General features: G+C 37.0%; 1 protein-coding gene across 1 annotated transcript in view; it reads right to left on the reverse strand.

The window, feature by feature from the left end:
- Positions 1-625: 625 nt before the first annotated feature.
- Positions 626-22135, reverse strand: part of KCTD8 (potassium channel tetramerization domain containing 8) — a 91184-nt gene continuing 69674 nt past the window's right edge. Inside the window, exon 2 of the mRNA XM_014871084.2 lies at positions 626-1948. Within this exon, the coding sequence (XP_014726570.1) occupies positions 1488-1948 (461 nt within the window). The 3' untranslated portion in view covers positions 626-1487. The remainder of the gene's footprint in view (positions 1949-22135) is intronic.

Genomic DNA, 22135 nt, shown 5'->3' on the forward strand with positions numbered 1-22135 from the left:
ACATCTCTTCTGACAAAACTGTGCAGTTAATTCTATAGAACATGTATGGAGATTAAACCCTCTAAGTGTGTATGTGTATATTTGTGTGCTTACAGTAATAATCTGAAATCTGTAAGAACTCAGCAGCTCTTTTGTGAACTCCAGCAGTCCTTACCCATTTCAGCTGTGGCTGTCTGAACCACAGTTGTCATCTTGCTGTTCCTGTAATGAGAAAGGAATTTATTTTCCTGTATCTGGGCTGAGATAACAGGTTTGCCATACAGAGCTGACTATTCACAGAAACTTTTCATTTGTAAATGTAGCACACTCTGCTGTGGTATTTTAAATCTTCTAAGCTGATTTTTGTGAACTTGTCAAATTGGAACTGCTTTCCTCTCTACTAGTAAAACCACTCAATTTTTTAGTTCATCGTCTGCTGCTTCTTAGCACAACTGTCTTTCTCTTAGGGTCTGTATGGCAGTTCCAATTAAACAACACTACCCTAAATGTTTTTTCTCCACTCTTGAAATATGTTTTTGTTTCATTTTTTTATTTCCAGCAGAGTAGTTATGAAAATATTGAACAAAAAGTAAAAACTTGCTTGATTCTGTTTAAAAAGAAGAGGCAATAACAACAGCCAAGAAAATTAACCAGATAGTTCTTTTAATAAATACATTAAAGTCTCTTTTATTTTTCTTCATTTTTAGCGACTAACATAACAAAAACTTTCAGACCATCAAACCAGTTTTCACAATCTGCCATAAATTTGCATTTCACAGAAATAATCCTGACAAGCACTAATATATGAACATTGTTGGTGCAATAATAAAACAATATAAAGGCATATTTACACCATCCTTACATACAGAACACTGTACACACAAAAAAATCACAGATCCAGAACAAAGTAATTTCAACCCCTTAGACATTTTATGTTTATAGGCTTGGTATCAAACAAGTAATTCTCCAAGCAATAGACAACCTCTTGTTCTTGTGTGATTTATTTGTAATATTGTGCTCATGCAAAATAGGTATTTGCTTTATTGCATTAACATTGAGAGAATGTTGGGAATTAGTTCCAAAACCAGTTCAATTGAATTTTAAACCCTGTTTCTCTTCATCCTTAGCAAGTCTGAGTCATTTTTAATTGGTGACATAAAATGAGGTGTTAACTGATGATTGAGATTATTATTTGTTAAGTTCCAAAACAACAATGAAGCTCAACTGCCTGTGGTTCAAAAACCATCTTTCTTGACCATGCAATTTTTTTCTTTTCTATTATGAAGTGGTTTAGATGAGACACCTTTTGCATTTTTAAAGTTTCTATCTTTATATATATATATTTTTAAAGAAAAACATGTACTATCCAACATCCACTGTTCACAGAAAGAAATAAGCAGCAGGAATAGCTCTGGTGGCAGAGTTGGCCAGGAGGAGGACATCAGTAAGTTAGAGGCAACGTAACAAACAGCAAATGCCTCAGAGATACGTCAGGAAAGAGTTGATTACTATAACCCATATTTCTGTAAAAGTTCAGACTGCCAGGGACGTTTGCGCTCTGGAAAGTAATCTGGAATGTGGATTTTTTTAAAATCTTGAATACATTTTCTCATTTCTTCCTCAACACTCAGCTTCTCACACACCTTCTTCTTGGAGAGGTTTGTTTCTCTGGACTTGCTAATGAGAGTTTGAAAGAGTTCACTGTTCCTGCGTTTGTCTGGGGGTGGCATCCACTGCACTGGAGCCTTCTTAGAGGGACGATCCAAGGTCAGGGTATTTGGCTGGTGGGCTGTGGACGGCTGAGTGCTGGTGGCATTTTCTTGAGGGGTGCTCGCTTCCGAGTGGCTGTCACAGCTTGAGGTGGACAACTCGTTACAGGAAGTCCCACTTTCACTGCCCTTGTCCAAAACTTTGTCGTGCTTCCTTTCCTCGTGGTCTTGTTTGGGGGAAATGGTTCGCTGGGGGGGCCCTAATATAAAGCAGGAGAGAAAAAGTATTAAGCAAGCACTGCTTTACACAGCAAACTGATCAGATACCATTTAGAAAAAACACATTTAGAGTCTCATCTGGCAAAAGCTGATGTCATTTCCTTGTAGGCAACAAAACTACACCTAATTGGTACACAAATTGAAGGTCTGGTCCTCAAAATTCTCACTCTTAAAATTGTTTACAGCAAGAATAACTCCACTGCCTGCCTCAGAATCCAGGTAACGAAGCATGTGTGATGCTCACAGATTAGCTGCACTGGAAATCCTTGCACACAAGTTTAAATGAACTAGTTTGTATTGCACTGCAAGAAGTTTATTATGATAAATTAGATTTTGTTACATAAGGGAAATACTACTGTACAATTTGCAAGCTCTTCACTTGAATAAAAATATTCCGAGTACTTAGATTTTATTTTTTATTTGAAAGCTCTTAATTTACCTTCCCTGAGTCTACTGATACTGTGCTGTGCAGATGTCAACTCTGCAGAAATCCTGGGAAGAAAAAGGAGAATTAAACCTAGGATAACAGAGAGATCGCTCACTGCTGACAGAGTCTTTAGGGTTTTGGGGTTTTTTATCCTATAATGATTTCACTGCACTTCTTACTGTCAGTTACCCAGACTTGGTGCAAGCTCAGAATTCAGCTGTACACCTCCTACTGCACAGGCTGTCAGGGAAAAGGAGGTTATGAAGTTGTGGGTACAAGAGGCACTCTGCCATGGCAGGGGGAGCAGCCCACCAGCCTCTTGGCAGACTCTGCTCAGCAATTCATACACCTGAAAATCAGATCTAGGCTCTTATTCCCTCCATATATCATTTTTGCTTTGAAGTCTTAAGCAGAATATGAATGTGAAAATTTAGTGGTAGCCACTAAATCTGTACAAGCATTTTCAGTTTTGAAGACTTATTTCAAAACTCCAGCTGTGAAGTGGAATTATGCTATGCTGACATCATATAAACGTCACAATCTTAATTTAGGACACTATCTAAAGTTGACAGAAATATCTATGGAGTTTAAGGAGTGTTGGACTGGACCAAAGGGGAAAATGTCAGAGATGTTTAAGGATCTAAATGAAAACGTAGAGAGGGGATTCAGTGGCAGTGGTTTGTTTGCTACAAATCCTGGAAGCATCCAAATAGGTTGGGTATCTAAGTATCTTATGAAAGCTAGATTATCCCTACAGTTTATCCAGACACCACCAGCATCAGTTAACTGCCTTTGCCAGCACCAAAACTCAGAGTACAACAGTTCTACCTTGGGTCACTGGGACAGAGTTGCAAGATTTTTGATTCACTTAGCATTTTGTTGTTCAGAATTACAAATTAGAAATGCAATTACAATTACAAAGAATGCAGAAACAATATGAACACCCCAGTGGTCTTTGTGATGGTGCAGTTCTGTGACTCAAAGGAACCTAAGAAGATTGCAGTATTTTAAATGAGACAGTGAAAAACAAAACAAAGCAATACACAACGAAAAATAAAGATTAGTCTAATAATAGCATGATTCAACAACCTGCTTCTCCTTTTGTTTTAGCCAGCATCCCAGGATGCTGTGTCCCATTTCTGTAGTCCATCTAGAGAAACCCATGAATAATCAAGAGCCAGAGAGACAATCCTACAGGGCTTGTACTTACATTATGCAGAGTGAAAAACAAGCAATTTTCTGCTTCATTATATTCAACCCAAATATTTAACACATGGCTGCATGTGCAGTGGCTGCAGTGATTTCCCTTCTCTTTCTTTTTCAGAAGTATGATCACCTTCTTAAATAGATTTACATGCCTTCCTTCTATTGTTGTATCTCACATTTCATTTCATACCTCAAACGATTATATGAATATGCTAAATTGAGAGTCAGCTGGCATTATGGAACTACTCTGGCTTTGCAGCATGCAATTATAAAACTGAGTAGTTAATCAGACAGTGATTTCAGTATTGTTACTCTGATTTTCAGTAACATGATTAACATCAATATCTAATCTGGTTTACAATCTTAGCTTCTTCAAATACAACAACACACTAAGAAAATGACTAAGAAAAGAAAGCTTTTTGTTTGTAGTACTCAGTAGTCTTCAAGTCTCTTTCCTGCCCTTTTCTTTTGCTGCAACTTCATATATCAAGATGTTATTTCTTGTTGGCTGCTTTGTACTTAGTTCTTTATTGGTACTCCATGCTTCTCATGGGCTCAAACCTGCCATGCACTAAGGACCTGTTTCAGAAAAGCACACTGAAATATACCTTCAAGAATATAAAAAGATCCATTTCCTGCTATAAGATTATTCAGGAGCATGACAATAGGCAGGTATTTAAATGCCTTTTTGGATCACAGCCCTGAGGTTCAGTATCTTACAGCACTGAGTTCTGTATGCTTCACTGAATCGCCGAAATTCACAATGACTTTAATCGAAACACAAGTTTCTCCCACACCTCTCCTTTTAAAAATTAACAAATCCTCCCTCACAAAGAATTCTTTATATGTCTATGCACTGCTTTCTCAGTAGTGTGTTATTAACAGAAGTAACAGTTCTGCTAGAGGGGAGGTTTTCCTCACAGTATTTTCTGCCTGCTGAAACCCAGTAGAATTTTAATATATATGTAAAAGGATCTAGAAAAGATTTGTTTGATTTTCAACATCAGGGATTATCAGATAAATTTAGCTATTTCTAATTCAAAAAGCTCCTCCTTATTGCCCTTTGTGCTGCTACATTTTTCACTGTACCTCCTCAGCCATTCCAGAATAACACCAAAGACATTCAAGTAGTTCAGTCTACCTGAAACTACTTATTTTCCAGGAGTGCAGAGCAGTTCTTTAAAACTCAGAGAAAGTATATTTTCTCCACTGTGCACATTGAATCATAGGATGGTTTAAGTTGGAAAAAACCTTTAAGACCATCAAGTCTAACTTCTAACCTGACACTGCCAAGTCCAAATACAACACTAAAAAAAATCACTGGCTTAAAACCTGTCTCTCCTGCTCCTGCCTGTTCCAGGACCTCCACCAGCTGCTGGTTCCCCAACTTGGAGAGGCTGAAGTGAGTCACAGCATCTTGGTCCTCTCCAACTCATTCTCCTCTGCAAAGATATGTGCAGTTGCCCTATCCACTGCCCAGTTCTCCTAACAGCTCCCAGGTAGCACTTCTTCTCCAGGCAGTTCCAGTAGACATTGAACATCCCACTTCTTTTTTCCTTTAATGCTCTTATATGGCTGCATCTCTCCCAGAAAGTTAGAAAGTGAGCTAGGCCTTTACCTGGGCTTACTCATCACCTCTGCTATGGTGGTGCCATGGGTTAACCCCAGCCAGCAACCAAGTACCATGCAGCCACTTTCTCACTATTCCAAGACCAGGATCCAGGAGAGAATCAGAAAGGTAAAAGCAAGAGAACTTATGGGTTGACATACAGACGGTTCAATAGGGAAAGCAAAAGCAGTGCACAAGAGCAAAGAAAAACAAGGAATTAATTCCCTGCTTCCTATGGGCAAGCAGGTGTTAGCCACCTCCAGGGAAGTAGGACTCCATCCCATGTAACAGTGACTCAGGAAGACAAATGCCATCATTTCCAAAGTCCACCCTACTTCCTCCTCCTTCCCCAACCCCCCTTTATATACTGAGATGATACCACATGGTCTGGAATATCCCTTTGGTCAGTTTGGGTCACCTGTCCTGGCTGTGTCGCCTCCCACACACCCCCAGTCCCTTCAGCAGTGTGAAAAGCAGAAAAGGCCTTGGCTCTGTATAAGCCCTGCCCAGCAATAACAAAACCATCTCTATGTTGTCAACCCTGTGTTCAGCACAAATCCAAAACACAGGTCCACAGCAGTCACTGTGAGGAAAATTAACTCTACCCCAGCTAAAACCAGCACAGGTGGCTACTAGACTCCCAAGACTAATAGACTCAAAAGAATATCTCAGAGACATTTCTCTGATCAGGAAGGCATATTACATTTACTTTGACTGTATTTATTCCTCATCTGTGTTGCTCTCTGCACAGATTTTAGTCAACATTTCCTGAGAGAACTAATAAAAGAATCCCTTTCAATCTCTAGAAAATATGCATGGAAAATTACCTAGAAACTTATAAACTTAATTCTCTGAAGTGAAAACCTGCTTCTATCAGATATGACAACCAAAACAGAAACCAGAAGAAATTCTCTCTGACTTCCTGGTCAAACGATAGCTGAGCAACAGAGCCCAGTCAGAAAAAGAAGAGGCCAAACACCACAGCAAATCATCCAGTAACCAAAAACTACTGGTTGAAAATTGTAACCATGTATTTACATAAATTGCTGCAGATATTCGTAAACTGAAGTCTGAATAACTATTCAAAGACTTTTTTAGCTCTATCAATCACCTGCATCAAAGAAAAATACCACACTGAAAACACTAAAGGCATAAAATAAGAATTTTCTGCTTATCTATATTTCAATTTTTGTATACACTTATTTTCTTAAATATTTGTACAACAGTCTGAAAACAAATAATATTCAAGCACTGTTACCACAGAAGGTCTTTGCAAGAGATAAGCACAGAATGGAGTGACAGGATGGCCTGGTGGAAGAAGATCTTGTTAGCACATCCTGGGTAATCCATCTGGAAAAGAAATCCCGCTGTGGCAAACGCTGTAAAGAAGCAACTGCTCATATGCATATCACTGGTGAAACAAAGATCACCCCAAATTGTGGGACAGATGGAATCTCTGACCACCACCAAACCCTCCCTGCCAAACAGACCTCCGTGGATTGCTGGAGCTTGGATTGTAAGATAAACCACCACAGTGGGAACTTGAGAAAAGATAAAGGTGGTACTCTTGTCCAGGTGTTACCTCAGACTGAGGGGCAGGCTAGCAAGGCTTGGGGAGAAGGATGTATCACTAACAATGGATAAAGAGAATGCAGAATTTGCAGGCCAGAGGGCAAGCCAACTCAGCAATTATGTTGAAGTCAGCTCTGACAGGGTAAAAGTTCTGGCAGGGGGAGATTGTGACTCCCAACTCTTGACCCACCAACTCAAAAGAAGAGAAAGACTGAGCACGGGACTAATTAGCATTAGAAGGGAGGAAATCATAAAACCAACAGAATAAGAGAACTGTGTAGACAGTAAAAAGATTTTAACCAGCTTGGGACTCTCACCACCAAGAAGTCCAGGGTGAAGAAGGGCCAACAGGATGATGCTGATCTATGGGTAGTGAATATCTTCTGCTTGACCTCTCTCCCCACCTCTTTCTCTCTTCACTTCCCTGCCCCACCCCCCCACCCCTTTCTATTTATTTCTATCTCTCTACCTCTCATTTACTGGTAAATAAAATCTGTACTGTTGACTTTGGCATATGGACTCATATGGGCAGAGGCATCTCTCATTGGATCTTAACATGCTTGTAGCTCAGAAAGTCAGCTGTATCCTGGGCTGCATCCAAAGCAGCATGGGCAGGGAGGGAAAGGTGCCCCTCTGCTCTGCTGAGACCCCACCCGGGGTGCTGTGTCCAGCTCTGGGGCCCCAGCACAGGAAGAACACGGACCTGCTGGAGTGAGTCCAGAGGAGGGACACCAGGATGATCAGAGGGATGGAGCACCTCTCTTGGGAAGCCAGGCTGAGAGAGTTAGAGCTGTTCAGACTAGAGAACTGAAGGTTCTGGGGAGATGTTTTGCATCCCTCCAATCCTAAAGGGACTACAAGATAGATGAGGAGAGGCTTTCTAGCAGGGCTTGTTGTGATTTGACAAGGAATAACGATTTTAAACTAAAAGAGGGTAAATTTAGACTAGATGTAACAAAGAAAGTTTTTGCAATGAGGGTGATGAGGCACTGGAACAAGTTGCCCAGAGAGATGGTAGATACCCTATCCCTGGAAACATTTAAGGTCAGGCTGGATAGGACTCTGAGCAATTCAATGTAATTGAAGATGTCCAACCTTCATTGCAAGGTGGGGTGGGACTAGATGGCCTTTAAAGGTCCCTTTCAACCCAAACAATTCTTTAGGATTTTCTTCTTTCTTTGGTCAAATACCTGGTTTCCTGTATGCACAGTGTAAGATGCCTGAATCCATTTCCTCACTCAGCTACTTTATTCCTACAGTGTCTCAAAGATAATTTTTTTTGTTTATAATTCAGTTCATATTTACTGCAAAATGTAAAAAGTTGTGAACATAAGCATGGACTGCTGTAGTTAGCTACTTTAGTAACTACTGTATTGAAATGAACAATGAAAAATCTTAGCTCTGGAGTACAATGGTTATAACTGGATGCAAGACATGTAAATAAGTGTTGAAGCTGATATAAAAACGGTCATTTGGGGAAAAAAAAATAACCAACACTTAATATGTGTTCACCACCTCAATATATGCAACACCTCAATCAAGAAGGATGAAATCTGCTGAAAACGTGCTATTTTTTACTGTTCTTTCAGGAAATAAGCATAAAACAATTGAACTGATTTGAGTTTAATGAATTCCCTTGCTAGCACCTAAAATAAAGCCTGTTCGTGGATTTAAGTAAAAACCTAAACCAATTTAAAAAATCAAACCAACAAACCCAAAATTTTGAGTCTCTCTGTGATGTACTTTTAGTGAAAACAAAGTTCTTGAGGGTATTTTATCTTCATACTTTCCTGTTTCTTCAAATGTACTTAAAAACCCAAACTCAGCTCTACTTGATACAGTCTATTGAATTAATGAAATAATCCAATTAATGAAATCAGTTAATTTGAAATGATATAGCTATAAACAAAATTAACTTCTGCATAAGCAGGAAACGTTTTATAAATACTTTATATTTATTGAGAACTTCAACAAATGTCTTTAAGAACATTTTTTCTTTAAAGAATATCTTAAAAAAATTGCAGCAGAATTGTTATCAAAATTATGATGTAAAATACTGAAACAATAAATAAATTTCATGTTTCTAGTAGATTTAATAAAAAATGAAAATAGGAAGGCAACAGGGTTTTAAACTGATACTATATTGGATGGTTCAGGAACATAAGTGCAATGAGAACAAAGTTATTTTTATTTGTATCTCTAGAAGAAGTTATATCTAATTCAACAATATTGTTTGCAGTTTGATTCATAGTATTTCCAGTATGTGAGCTGTACATGACTTTGCTTAAAATGTAATTTTTTCCACATTGTTTCACAGTTAAAAGTCCTTATTTTTAGAGGTTACACAGGACCTTTAGTCTGGAACACAGATATGTTAAACTCCTGAATGATCTTCTCCTCCCCCTGCTTTCTCAGAATTATCTTATAGACAGAGTGAATGCAAGATGAAACCTATTGTGTTTTATGTTTTAATCTTTAAAATCTAAGTAAAATTAACTATAATTAATATACAGTCACAGAAAAAAAAATACTCATCTAATCTCACATTGATGACCTACTCATCTGATATATCTAAGTTTTTTATTACCTTTCAACAAGACTGGAAATATTACACATATATTATAAACTGAAAGCTTAGAGAAGGTCACCTATGAAACCCAATGACAGATTATGGCTACTGTGGGAACACTTTCATTACCTTAAGTTTGAGTACTTAATATCACATTTCAATGGTAAATTATTACCTTTTATGTCTAATTTCACTTTATTTATAAAAAAGATTATTTTTAAGAGCTCTGAAATGATAGCTCTAAGCCCCTGACATTTTCAGTGGCATATTAATAGTATTTCCAGTTTAGAAGAAAATCCTGTTCTTAAGAGCTCAGTTCAACACATGAATTCACTTTGAGATCTGCACTGGACTCTTACCACTAGAGTTGTAGGTTAAAACTGTACCTTTATGGCTGGCAAATTTACAAGGCACTTCCTGACTACTGCTCTCTGTCCTATTTATCAAAAGTCAAAGCTAAAGCTATTCCTTAGACCTAGCACTAAGAGTTTATGTGGGTTTAACTCCACAGAGTTTGCCAAGAAAACTTCACTACTAATTTTTGTTATCACAATTTACATCTGACTTAGTTCTTGGGGACAGGGGAGGAGGGGAGAAGGAAGGCCATGTCCCATTAACTGTCTATTTTAAGGCTAATATGCAGGCCTACACATGAATTAAGTGGTGTGCAGTCCTTGGCTGTCCCTCTGGCCAGGGATGAATTTCATCCATTATGAACATACCAAACAAACAATAGTAATAATTGAATATAGAGTGTGAGAAATATCTAAGTGCTCTCGACAAGCTCTGCTCTAGACAGCTTGCACTTATGAGAAAAATTGAAGAGCTCAGCATAGAAATTTCCATGGAATAAAATTTTGTGGAGTCCTTATGCTGTGTGGCATCAAATTGCTTCAAGTAAAAAAAAATAAAAAAATCAGTTTCCAAATTGGGTTTCATCTGGTACAAAATTTGAAACCATTTCTTCAATTAAAGACTTGATCCATAGAATGCTTAGTATATAATAACAAAGTATTTTTGAGAAAGGAGGATTGAAATTCAGTCTTTCCTATTTTCTTCCTCCTCTGAGATGAGTGATGGATAGCCAAATGCTCACACTTCATGTTTTTTGACCCAGCTGGGTCTTGGAAATAGTCAATGCAAATAGAATACCTTCCAAAAACCTGAAAATAATGCCCTTTTCACTTTCAATTACTTTAGGGTAAAATATTCATTTGGAAGAAGTAAGTTAACTTCCCCCAGGCTTAAGGGAGAATTAGTATCTATGAGGCTTTGACTTATTACTGTGCTAAGTTCTGAACTCTTGGGTAAAAGGCCAGTGCTGTTGACATATCAACTTCAGTAGAACCCGAATTGAGCAGAAACCGAATTTTATCTGATTTAAGAAAGCCAAGTATGTTGACCTGAAAACAAGACTGCCACAGAGAGGCTTGTGAATCTCAGCAGGGTTTTCCTGACATGAAGAATAGCACTTATGCTACTCATACTTTATCAAAACAGTTTTGTAAACATGCCCTATATTCTGGCAAAATTTCAAGTCCATATCTACAGAGCATATAAATTGGTTTGGCTTCACTAATAAGACGATTCTCAGCTGCGAGTCCAAAACTGCAAAAATTCTAAAGAAAGTTTTAGACAAAGACAACATAGTCTGTGACCTTAAGTTAAAAAAAATTAATTAAAAAAAATAAAGCCTGTTCATTCTAGTGTGAATGAAAAACACAGACCTTATCAGAAAAGCAATTCAATGGAGAAAATAAGGTAAAAAAATACTGTCTCTTCTTAAAGGAAAAAAAAATATATATTTCTCTAACTTTTCTGTACTTTACTCAGAAAGCATATTTTTATTGGCATCCCTAGATAATTCATCTTTAGATGAAACCAGGCAAAATTACTGCAGATAGAGCTTTAGTCCAAATATTTGAGCAAAAGCATATGAATATTATGTTCCAAAGAAAACTTCAGCACAGATTTAATTATCAAGTTTGATAGAATATAGAACCCATAATGATAAAATAAAGAAATTATGATAAAATTAAAAAGAAATCATTATGATTATATGAGATGGAGGCAAAATATACTCCTTGATTACTTGGAACTGTTTTACTACACTCAGAATTTAATAGGACATGCAAATTATCCCACAATATTTCCTGTCCTCTACTGCCAAGCCCATTAGGCATCTCCTATGCTTTGATTTCAACACAAAATTTCAAAGTGTGAACTGTACACCAAAGTCTTCTTGGTAATGTTTCAAAGTACTAAGATTTTTAGGAGTGTTTATTTTCTATTTCATGGATATTTCAACAGGAAGAATATGTCTGTGATTGCACTCTTGATGAGGCCTCTTATTTAAATCTCCTTACCTGCCATGGAAAGATAAAAAGACACTGTGCAGCGACAGCATCTGTATTGGGCATAGCTCCCACAGGGAAAATTACCCTTTAATAGTGTTAAGCTTGATGGTGTGTGAATGGTTATGTGGTACTTGAAGTGAATGAACCAATTCATCTTTCAGATTAGGGCCACATGCCTGTAAGTGATAAGTGCTTTGTCTCAAAAGAAAGAAAAAAAACAACACAAAAACATAAAAATATTTTACTGTCACATTTACTACCACCTGATGTTAAACTAACTTCTAGAAAGGGTGCCTTAGCATGAGTGAAATAAATCAATGTGGAGAATTTCTTTGCTCTTTTCCAGTCAAACTGTATTTTAAATATTAACATTATTCATGACATAAAAAGACTAATTAATATATAGACAGGGAACTATTTTTGTTATATGGAATGACAGAATAATAAATAATAAATCGTCTGTGCCCAGCTTGAATTCATTAGATATTCCACCTGAATCTTGCTTTGAGCAAATAACCAACCCACATTCTTTCATTTGTTAGTTTTCCAGCCCAGTTTTGTGCTAGACCAAACTTAAATAGAAGAGAGACAGGGAAATTCTGACATAGGCAATCTTTTGCATTCCAGTAAAACCAATGAAGAGACCAAGGTTTTTTTATTAAATATATTAATCTGAAAATTCTGAAGATAAGCTAAAGATGACAGGAAAGACCACTGGTTTTCATATCCAATTGCAAACAGAGTCCAATATTGAAGATAGTATTTTTATTGATGAAGTTAGAGATGGCTATGACATTAATGCACATACAAGAAAAAAATGAAAAGTTTGGAATAGGAAAGTTTGGAACAGATAAAACAAGCCGAATCTGTAGCAAAAGATTCAAAGTCAGGAAACCACCAATACTGCTAATATCCACCCACCAAGTAATATACATGACAGATTTAGCCATTTCTGGATTATATCACTGGGTCAATATTTTGCAGCAAAGATATCAAACCTCCTGATTACCCTTGAAGAGAGCACGGTTTAGCAAACAGATTGCACAATCTTCTGCAAAATCCTAGAAGCAAAATTAAAAAGTCTACCCCAGCTAAAGGAATATTATAAAGTCACCTGCCAATTTCCTAGCAGGCAACACAAACTTCCAGAGTCAACCAGATGGTTCACATTTTCCATGTTATGTTCTGGGTAAATCATCACATTCTTCAGTGGTGGTCATGTGCTATATCACTCTCCATTAATAGCAGAGTAATAGCAATAAAATACAAATATTATACTAGCAGCAATATGACAGAGTGATTTGGGCTATTTTAGAATGAAAGTAATTTGATATAAGAATATTTTACATGTAGAATGGTTGATTTTTTTTCTCTCTCGACCTATAAAAATCTTTTCCCTTGCCCAACATCTGAAAATGTAGGAACTTAAAATAATTTTGATCCTTGAAGGAGAATCTCAGAAATGAATGCATTAGTATACATAACAAATGAGTACAGCTTTTATAAAAAGCATGCTTCTTTCATAACTTCACTTGTTACAGTGAATAGGTCCAATTGGTTTATTTCAGTAACATCTTGGCAAAATCTGGCAGATGTGCTTGTCATTCATTTACAAACTCTAGTCACTTCATGCTCAGCTCTGATCTTCTCTTTTCTTCACTCATTATTTTTGACTGGTTATCAGTTAAGAACTAAAATATTTTGTTCTGACCATGATAGATCTTATTAGTTACCTATTGGATGCAGTATTTTCCCTAAAAGAAATAGTTAATTGATATTAAATGCTGCCAAATTATAAATTTGGCCTTTGAAAGTCAGTAAGACTTATCTATTGATGCTCTCAATACACCACAAAAAGGAGTTCGGGGAATGATCAAAGGCAGGACATTTGATCATGTTGCTCTTGTAAAGTCCCTTAAGACTTTGGTGCTTCTTTCCCCTAACTAGTGCTGGCAGAAAGTCTACTTCATTTTAAGGCTGATCACTGAAAGAGAGTTCCATGACACAGACCCGTCTTCCAGCTTCTACTCTGTCCTTTGTAGCTAAAAGCAGAGGTACCTTCTTATTCTTTTAACACCTATGGTACTGGATAGTACCAGAGAATCTCAGTATCAAGAATGTTCAGTATTTTTAAGCTGTTCTTTCTTAATAATTTTCTTCACCTCAGATGCAGGCTTACAAAAATGAAATACAAAAAGATTAAAAGCTGACAGCACACTTGCAAAAGCTCTAAAAGGGCAGAAGTGACAAAAAGAAAGACAATCACTCCACATTACAGAAACACATCCCAAACGCACCTTCCTCCCATGATTCACAGGACAAACTATAAATGACTGCTTAACCTGTGGTTTTAGATTCTCAGTTCTATTTTACATCCTCAGATAACATTCAGAGGAAGTAGCTGTTGAGCTGGGGAGGGATACTGACTTCTATATCCCTGTTTATCCCTGATACAGGCCCCCATTCCCTAGAGGTCCCTCTGAGGCTGCCTGCTATTTTCATTCACCTTTCTCACCTTCTCCTTTCTTCTAAGAACATATTTATCTTTTGGTCAATCAGGCATTTCAGTCTGTAGTCAACCACATTACTGGCTGCTGCATTCTGCTTTGTAAATATTAATGTTGGTTGGGCAACTGCTCAAGTGTGAAATAGTCTTTTAGCCACCAGGTCTGTGTTTGGCAAAGCCCTTATCAGACTTCTAGGCAATGTGAAGCTGAATCTCTTTCCACTCAGATAAGCAACACTCTTCTTTGAGCCACTCACATTTCTTTTTTCCTAAATTCATTTTAAATTCTCAGCTGTCAGATGTGGCTCCCTATGTGGCCATATAAATGTTTGTGCCAGAACAACAGGCACTGGAGGGAAGGATGGGAAAGCGTGTTGATGGGAAAGGACTGCACCTCTCAGGGATGGCTTAGGGCAATTTGAAACATGCATGAAGCAATTACTCACCTCCTTCTGACACACACACACGTTAAATATATCGGCTTAATAATGCCCCCATCAAACACAGTTTACTCTCAATAAAAGGGTACATGGAATGTAAAAAATGCCATCTCAAATTAGGTCTACCTTACTGTCAGAAACATATTTCAGTGGAATTCAGGGATTCAGTCATATCCAAAGTCACTGCTTCTCTTAGAAGCTCCAGCACGAGTTAAAACAGAGGGATAGTAACCAACACAAAGTTTCAGGAATATTTGCTTTGATAGTTTCTTTGAAGGCAAGTTTATTCATAACCTATTGGTACAAACTCTCCTCTTTGGGGATTGTCAGGTGGACTCAGTTACTTTGTTCTAACAGTATGAGCAAGAGGAAAAAAATATTAAAAAAAGAAACCAATAAAAAAGACAGGATAAACCATCATGTTTGTGCCTTGCTTCCCCATTCAATTTCAGATAATACACTAGCAGTTTTCCCTGTTAATTTTTATTTGTTTTTCTGAGTATTATCTCACATAACTTTTCTTTGTCAATTACACTGTCAGTTGCTTTAAAAAAAAACAGGAAATCTTCATTTCTTCCTTCCAGCTCTTTCAATTTCCTTTTTTTTTTTCTTTCTTACTGGCATGCAAAATAAATTAATGTGACTTTAGAGAATCTGTGTAAGACATGCTAGTAGGAAGTTGTCAAAATACCATGCACTGGCTTTGGCCTTAGAAAAAGCCTCATGCTAAAGAAATATTAAAGACATCAGCTAATACTGAATTCTAACAGGCAATAAGCAAGTGCAAAACAACGGGAAATGCACACTCAGTTACTTTTGGTTACCAAGAACTAGCAGTGAATATGTGAACTGGGCAGGAGTCCACAGTAAATTACCCTAAGGGTTCAAGCACTATGAGCAAAGCAATTCGGAATATACTCAAGATCATGTTTGTATAGTTTTTGCCCTTCCTTGCTGGTCCCTGGGATAACAGAAAGTTCTCAGTCTGCAAGAATTCTGTGAAAACAACAGAAATATTTGCTGAAAGCCTTCCTTAAGTAACAGTGCTGGTTTTCAGTGAAGTCTTTCTCACTTTGGTGTATACAGCATAAAGCATATTTAAGACTTACATTCCAACTGCAGCAGTGCCATTCACCTATCTTATCCTTAAGGTGTGGTACATGAAAGATAAAGTAACACAAAATTACATGTGTGGGGCATTCAATCCTAAGCCATGTAAACACATGCCAATAATAACAACTCACTTTTATTAGATCCAAATTCCTAGATCAACCTAACAGAATAATTCAAAGCATTCTTTCAAAGCTACAGAAAATATGAATATATATGCAGAAAACAAAAATTATTTATATGGTATATATTTAACTAAAAAAAAAATTACTCGATATGTAAGGGATAATGAATTCACTTTCCACAGAACAACTCATTTTTCCTCTACAAAAAGCAAAGTAGTTTGTAAACCACTTGTATGCTAAAATATTATATATGCATATATAAAGTATTACATATGCACAAAGTATTATGACTATATAACATAAACTCACAAACAGATAAACCCTAGAGTCTGAATTCATTAAATGACTTCATCTTAGGAAACAGTGAAACAACACAGCCAGACAAACTGAACTCTGTTTGTGATGACAGTTGAGTTGGTAATTCTTTTCTGTCACCATCCAGGAGTGACAAAATAGATCAGTGTATGCGCATTTGGACCAGCAGGGGTGAACAATGTAACTTCAGTGACTCACATTTCCAAGTGCAATCTGTACAGTGATTAATCAGGGAAAGGGATATCTGTGCCCTTCTCATTTTTCCACTAATCCTCGGAAACTCAAGATCAAAATACTCCTCTCTTGCCATATTCACTGGCCTCAGTCTTCTTGTAGTATAATATTTTGCTTCCTACATACTTATTTTTCCTCTATTTTGATTCCCTTATAAGCTAAAATACTTGAACCAAGCTTTACCAATGTAAGTGTATCTTTCCTATTCAGCTGTACGTTGAGCTTTCAAATTCAAAGCAGTTACCCTGAACAAATTGGTTTTTTGCCTGAAAATGTAATTTTCTTTTGCTTTTCAATGTCAAAGTCAGGGTTCTTCTGTCTCACTCCCTGAGTTTCTCCATCTGTAAAATTTAAGTCATCCCTTCTGTAAAAAGCTTTAAGACCTGCCACTGAAAATTTTATATGACAACTGGATACTAATAATTTATTAAATTAAAATGTGCTGGTTTCTTACAAAAAAGATTCCAAATTTATTTTTGGATTATAGATTAAAGTACAGCTGGACCAAGTGAAATTAAAATCTAAACCATAAACTAGGTAGCATTTTTATCTCATGTGATTGTAGAAGATGTCCCCCTTTAATATTCTTACTACTCTTTCCAGTCTGCTAATGTGTGTGGTATGTCACAGTATTACTGTGGATTGAAATATTTAGGAGAGTAAAGGAAGTCAAAATCCTCAGTGAAAAAGAGGAATGAAATCCCAGGGATTACAAGTTCGGTTCTCCAGGATGCTTCTGGTTGACTTTGTCTGCTTTTCACTCTACAGTCAAAAGTTTATTAAAATTTCCCTTCCCTTTTTTTTTTTTTTTTTTTTTGTTAATTAGAATTTTAAAGTGTAAACAAATGTTAATGAAAGGAAAAAAAAATGCTGATATGGAGTCCTACATTCTTATCACATGTTCCTATAACTTGAAGATTTCAGATCTAGCATCTGTGTCATGCTAAGTATGCACAAATGGCAGAGCTTTAGAGCTGCCTGTATTCCAGGCAAGGTCACAGATGGGAGAGTCACACTGGCAGGGACTTTTAGTGACAGAAGCAAAACTTTGACATATCCTTTTATTTCCCCACACCCAAGATTAAGGGATCCACAAAGTGGGAATGGTGCCTACACTATGGTGCTATTCCATTGCTCTGATTGTGTTTTTGCTAATTATACTAACATGAATTAAGAGGCAAAATCTTGGCTATAAGTTCTGTTTCTTTAGTGAAAGACTTTAAACTGGATTTTATGAACCAGTCATGAAGTGCTTTCTGATGCAAATATCACCAACTGTTCCTTTTATTAAAACAAAGACCATTCTTCACAGAAAACTTAATATCTTTTTGACTGTGCTTTTCAACCTACTGTCAATGATACTGTTTATAGTTTGCATTCCTCAGTAGATGTTCATAATAGAAAACAGAAAACACAACTTTTTTTTAAATTATCTAACCATAGTTGAGATACTGCATTTTTAAAAACATATTAGGATCTAGAGGACAATTGTTTCTCCTCCTGCTCATCACTTTACAGTAGCCTGCGACACAACTGAAACAATAATTGCTCAAGATCCCTTTTATGATATTTGTCTAAAGCTATTTCAATGTCTTTATATGAAAGAATAGAAGGCAGAAAAGGACAAAAAATTGAGTAATTTTAATGTGTATGATAAGGTAGTTAGAATAAGGGTATCTGGATTATGCAGCACCTTTGGTTAATACAGATACAGTACTAGCAGTATAGGTACAGAAATACATTTCTACGAATGGCAAAACATTATATAATATATCTGTATAACAAAAAATGACATTTCCCTAGCAGGTAGAGGCAGGCAATTATTTTACAATCATCACCTCCTTTACTTTCTTCTGCTATTGTTGCACTCAATAATGAGAATTTCAGTTCTGGTATTCATATGGTTACATTTCTTATAGCATGGCTCAGATTCTGAACCCAGTTACACTGCTGTGAATCCAGCTTCACGTCAGCAGTGCAGATGAAGGTGCTCTGGTCTTTCATCACGCTTGCCCATAAGAACACAAGTCAGGTTCTGTGTCCCTTTTATTCCTATACATTAACCTGAATATGTGCAAGAGAGACATGCTCCTCTTTTCCACAATGCTCCAGCTGGACCTGGAGGTTCTCAGCTCCCTTTTAACATCTACTAAAACCTCTTGGTTTCCAAAAACTTGGAAACATTCTCATGGTCGTCATCAAAAAACTCTGTTAGGATTATATTCTGTACTGGAACACTTGTGTTGCCCTTGCAGTTCATTTTGTATAGTTTCTTTATTTAGATATGTTTTTAAAAACATAGCTCTTAGGAAAAGATTCATCATTTTTAGATGATGAATTATTTTCTGCCTTGTGGAACAACCTCAGTAGGCAGTCCAGGCACATACATGGATAGCTAAAAGCCTGGAAACCAGGAAACTCTACTAGAGATTGCAAGTGTTTCCAGAGTGAAGTGATAGCTGAGTTAAGTTTCTTAGGCTGACGTGCTGCACTTAGCTAAGTTCAACCACATATGCCTAAATCTTCTCTTTTTGATGTGGATTTCAGTTTTACCTTAGCTGGAATACAGCTTAGAGATATTTGCCACTCTCCTGTCATGTAAGCAATAAAAATTTTCAAGGTTTATCCTCCTCATGTTTCTTTGATAAAGCCTTTACTAAGCACATCAAGCATTTCAGTTTAATGATAAAGTACAAGCAAAAGCTTACAGCTGGGAAGCGAATGAGTGAAAGAGGTTTGGAAATGGTATATTCGGTAGCTGATCAGAGAAAAACTAAAAAAAAATAACACTGGATGAAATCCACACAAAAATCCTTCTTTAACTGGGACATAAGTATCCACAAGAATGTGCCATGCTCCTTTACTGCCTTGCCTGCCACTGCCGTCCCTACTGTCACTGTCCAACCCTGCTTTGACAAACATCCATGGAGAATGGGCACCTGCTTCCTGCAAAGAGGTGCACTGCAGTGCTGACCACGAGGGTGCTGGGGCCAGACATCCTGCTCGTGTTTGACACATGGCTCCATGTGCCAGGACAGCATCACCCGAGGCATGAGCCCTCGGGGAGGAGAGGGGAGGTAACACTCTCTAAGGAGAAGCATCCATGCTGACCTTCAAGACACGCTGCAAACCTGCTTCCCATTCCCTTCTGCTCTGGGACACCAGCTACACTAACATGTCAGTTATGCTTATTGCTTTAACTTGAGCTTTTTTTCAGAAATAAATGAAACTCTTGCTTGTATCAAGGGACACTCTGAGAATGTGCTCAGTTTATAGAGAAGCAAGTATTGTCTGATGTGCATGACTTCAAACGTAAGAAACAGTGATAGTCACTGAATGGCAGTCTGCAGCATAAACTTACCCCTTCTGTGAGCAGCATGTCTTTTCAAGATTAACAATTTATGAAGTTAATGCACATGTAAGTAGGCAGCTGTCCTTTTCTATTTTTAATAACCAAAGAGAAAATGTCACCAAATAAAGGAGAAAAAAGCTGTTTCTCAGTTGGGACTGTACAGAAAACAGTGGCAGTTATTCTCTGTGCTGTAAAATGGTACTAATGAATTTTGTCACAGAGCTTAAAAATACCAGATAGACCAAAAAATTTAAACTCTCTTCATTTTGCTTTTATGTTATTATTGAAGTGTTCTTTGAAAGAACTTACTTTAACTCTGATTGTAAAATGAATACAACTCCATGTGTTGCTTTGCATAAACAAGCATTAAACAAAACTACTTGAGATATTTCACTATTTAATTGCATTTTCTTTTTTTTTTTTGCACAAGACCTAATACAAACAGTTCCTGAATTGTCTAGGCATTTATGTATGAAGAATCCATAAGTGCTTTGCAAAACTACATACATGAGGGAAAAACTTTCAGTGTTTAAATGCAGTAGTCCTCTCAGGGGGTTTATATGTAAATGTGTATTTTTCTGCTTGCCATAAGCTTCTTGGACTTTGGTAATGGATGTGCTATAAATACTTTGGTAGGAATAGAATCTGCAGCTGCATGAAAAGATGAATTTTGAGCAATAAATATTTTTCTAGGATATCAGTACAATTTCTCTCACTCATTTGAAAAGTATTGTGAAGCTTGTGCAGTAATGATCTGCAAAAAGCCAGACAAGAAGAGGACTGATAGAGGAATACATAGGTGGCCACAGACTTGACTACATGGGAGGTGAAGACGAAAATTGAATCACTGAGCTACAGAAAAGTGGGTTCTTTTGTTCAGAATCATGCTTGAGATGAGTCTCATTTATTAGCTGCAGCAATGACCTTCGCAAAGAAGCATGCTGCAGAAATGTGGCAACACAAAGTTGTAAGATATTACAGAGGAAAAATCGCACTGAAAATGAGGTGAATAATAGAAACAGGATGAAAGGTAATGGTGCAAAAATGGATCTTGGAAATTATCAACAAGAATTTATTTTTTAAGCATCTGAGTGGAAACAAAAAGTGAGCAAAGAATTGGTTGTGCTAATTGATCATAGTTCCCCCTGAACAAAGTAATACAGTCGTTAAAGAAGAAGTTGTATGCAATTCCAGAACATAACAAGTGAGGAATACCCAGAAGGAAAAACTGTACTGCTCTGCAAAGGTACAGGTAAGACCTGACCCAGAATACTGTGTTTAATTATGGCTTCTCACACTTATGAAAGACAATTCAAATTAAAGAAAGTGCTTCTAGCTTTTTTCTTTTTTTCTTTTTTTTTTTTTAACTTGAAAGCCCAAAAGAAGAAAAAGGAATACAAACTGAAATAACAGTGTTGGTACAAAAATAGGTTGATTTTAACCAATTATGAGTTCAGAAGCTTTCTAACAAGCCAGAACGAGGTTTTGCAGTTTGATAAGTTTATACACATGTGGTAGCTTGAGATAGTACAAATTCTGTAAATTGGGAATTGCCTCCCAGCCACTTCTATGATGAGATCCCCAAATTAGCTAAAGTTTTGGGATGGATCTGAATAGGTAATTTCCTTATAGGTACTTCTCAAAATCTTTCAATAAATTAAGGTGAAAGAGAAGAACAAAATCAAAACCAGGTTTTCCTTGAATTGTTTGTGCTTTGGGCTGACAGATTTTCTTTCTGGGAGTTGCACACTTAGCAGCTTTGCAGCTCACGTCCACTCTCAGTACATCCAGTAAGGGCACCAGGCAGAAGCAATCTTTCCTCTCTTTGCCCAGCCTGAATAACAGTGAATGCAACCTGCTTTCTGTCATGACTCACAATAAAGCTGGTCAGTTATACAAAACACAAAATTTTACAAAGAAAAATTTGCATTCTGCCCAGAAAAACAAACAAAAAACCCCTACCCAGCAGGTCTTCCCACAAATTTGCTCTACCGTTGGAAGTAGCACATGTATTATACACATGGTACTACAAACATGGTGAATAACAGCCAAGCTCTCTGCAGAGCATGTAGAATCAAGACAGAGTGCCATTCTGACAAGAAAGGGCTGCAAAATACTTTGGAGGCAGATGAGAATAATAATCCAAACCAAGAAAAAAAAATTGCACAAACTTTAAACTGGTAGGAGACAGGATGAGACTGTGTTAGAAGATCTGCTAGATTCAAACAACTTTTATTATCTATTTTAAACTATATATGCTGCTCTTGATCTTTTGGAAACTGTCTTAACAACTCTGTTTATGTGTAATGATAGCAGGTCCACCTTTTAGTGAAACCCTGTCATCAT

The sequence above is a fragment of the Sturnus vulgaris genome, chromosome 4 (genome assembly GCF_052056855.1).
Source record: "Sturnus vulgaris isolate bStuVul1 chromosome 4, bStuVul1.hap1, whole genome shotgun sequence".
Lineage (NCBI taxonomy): Eukaryota > Metazoa > Chordata > Aves > Passeriformes > Sturnidae > Sturnus > Sturnus vulgaris.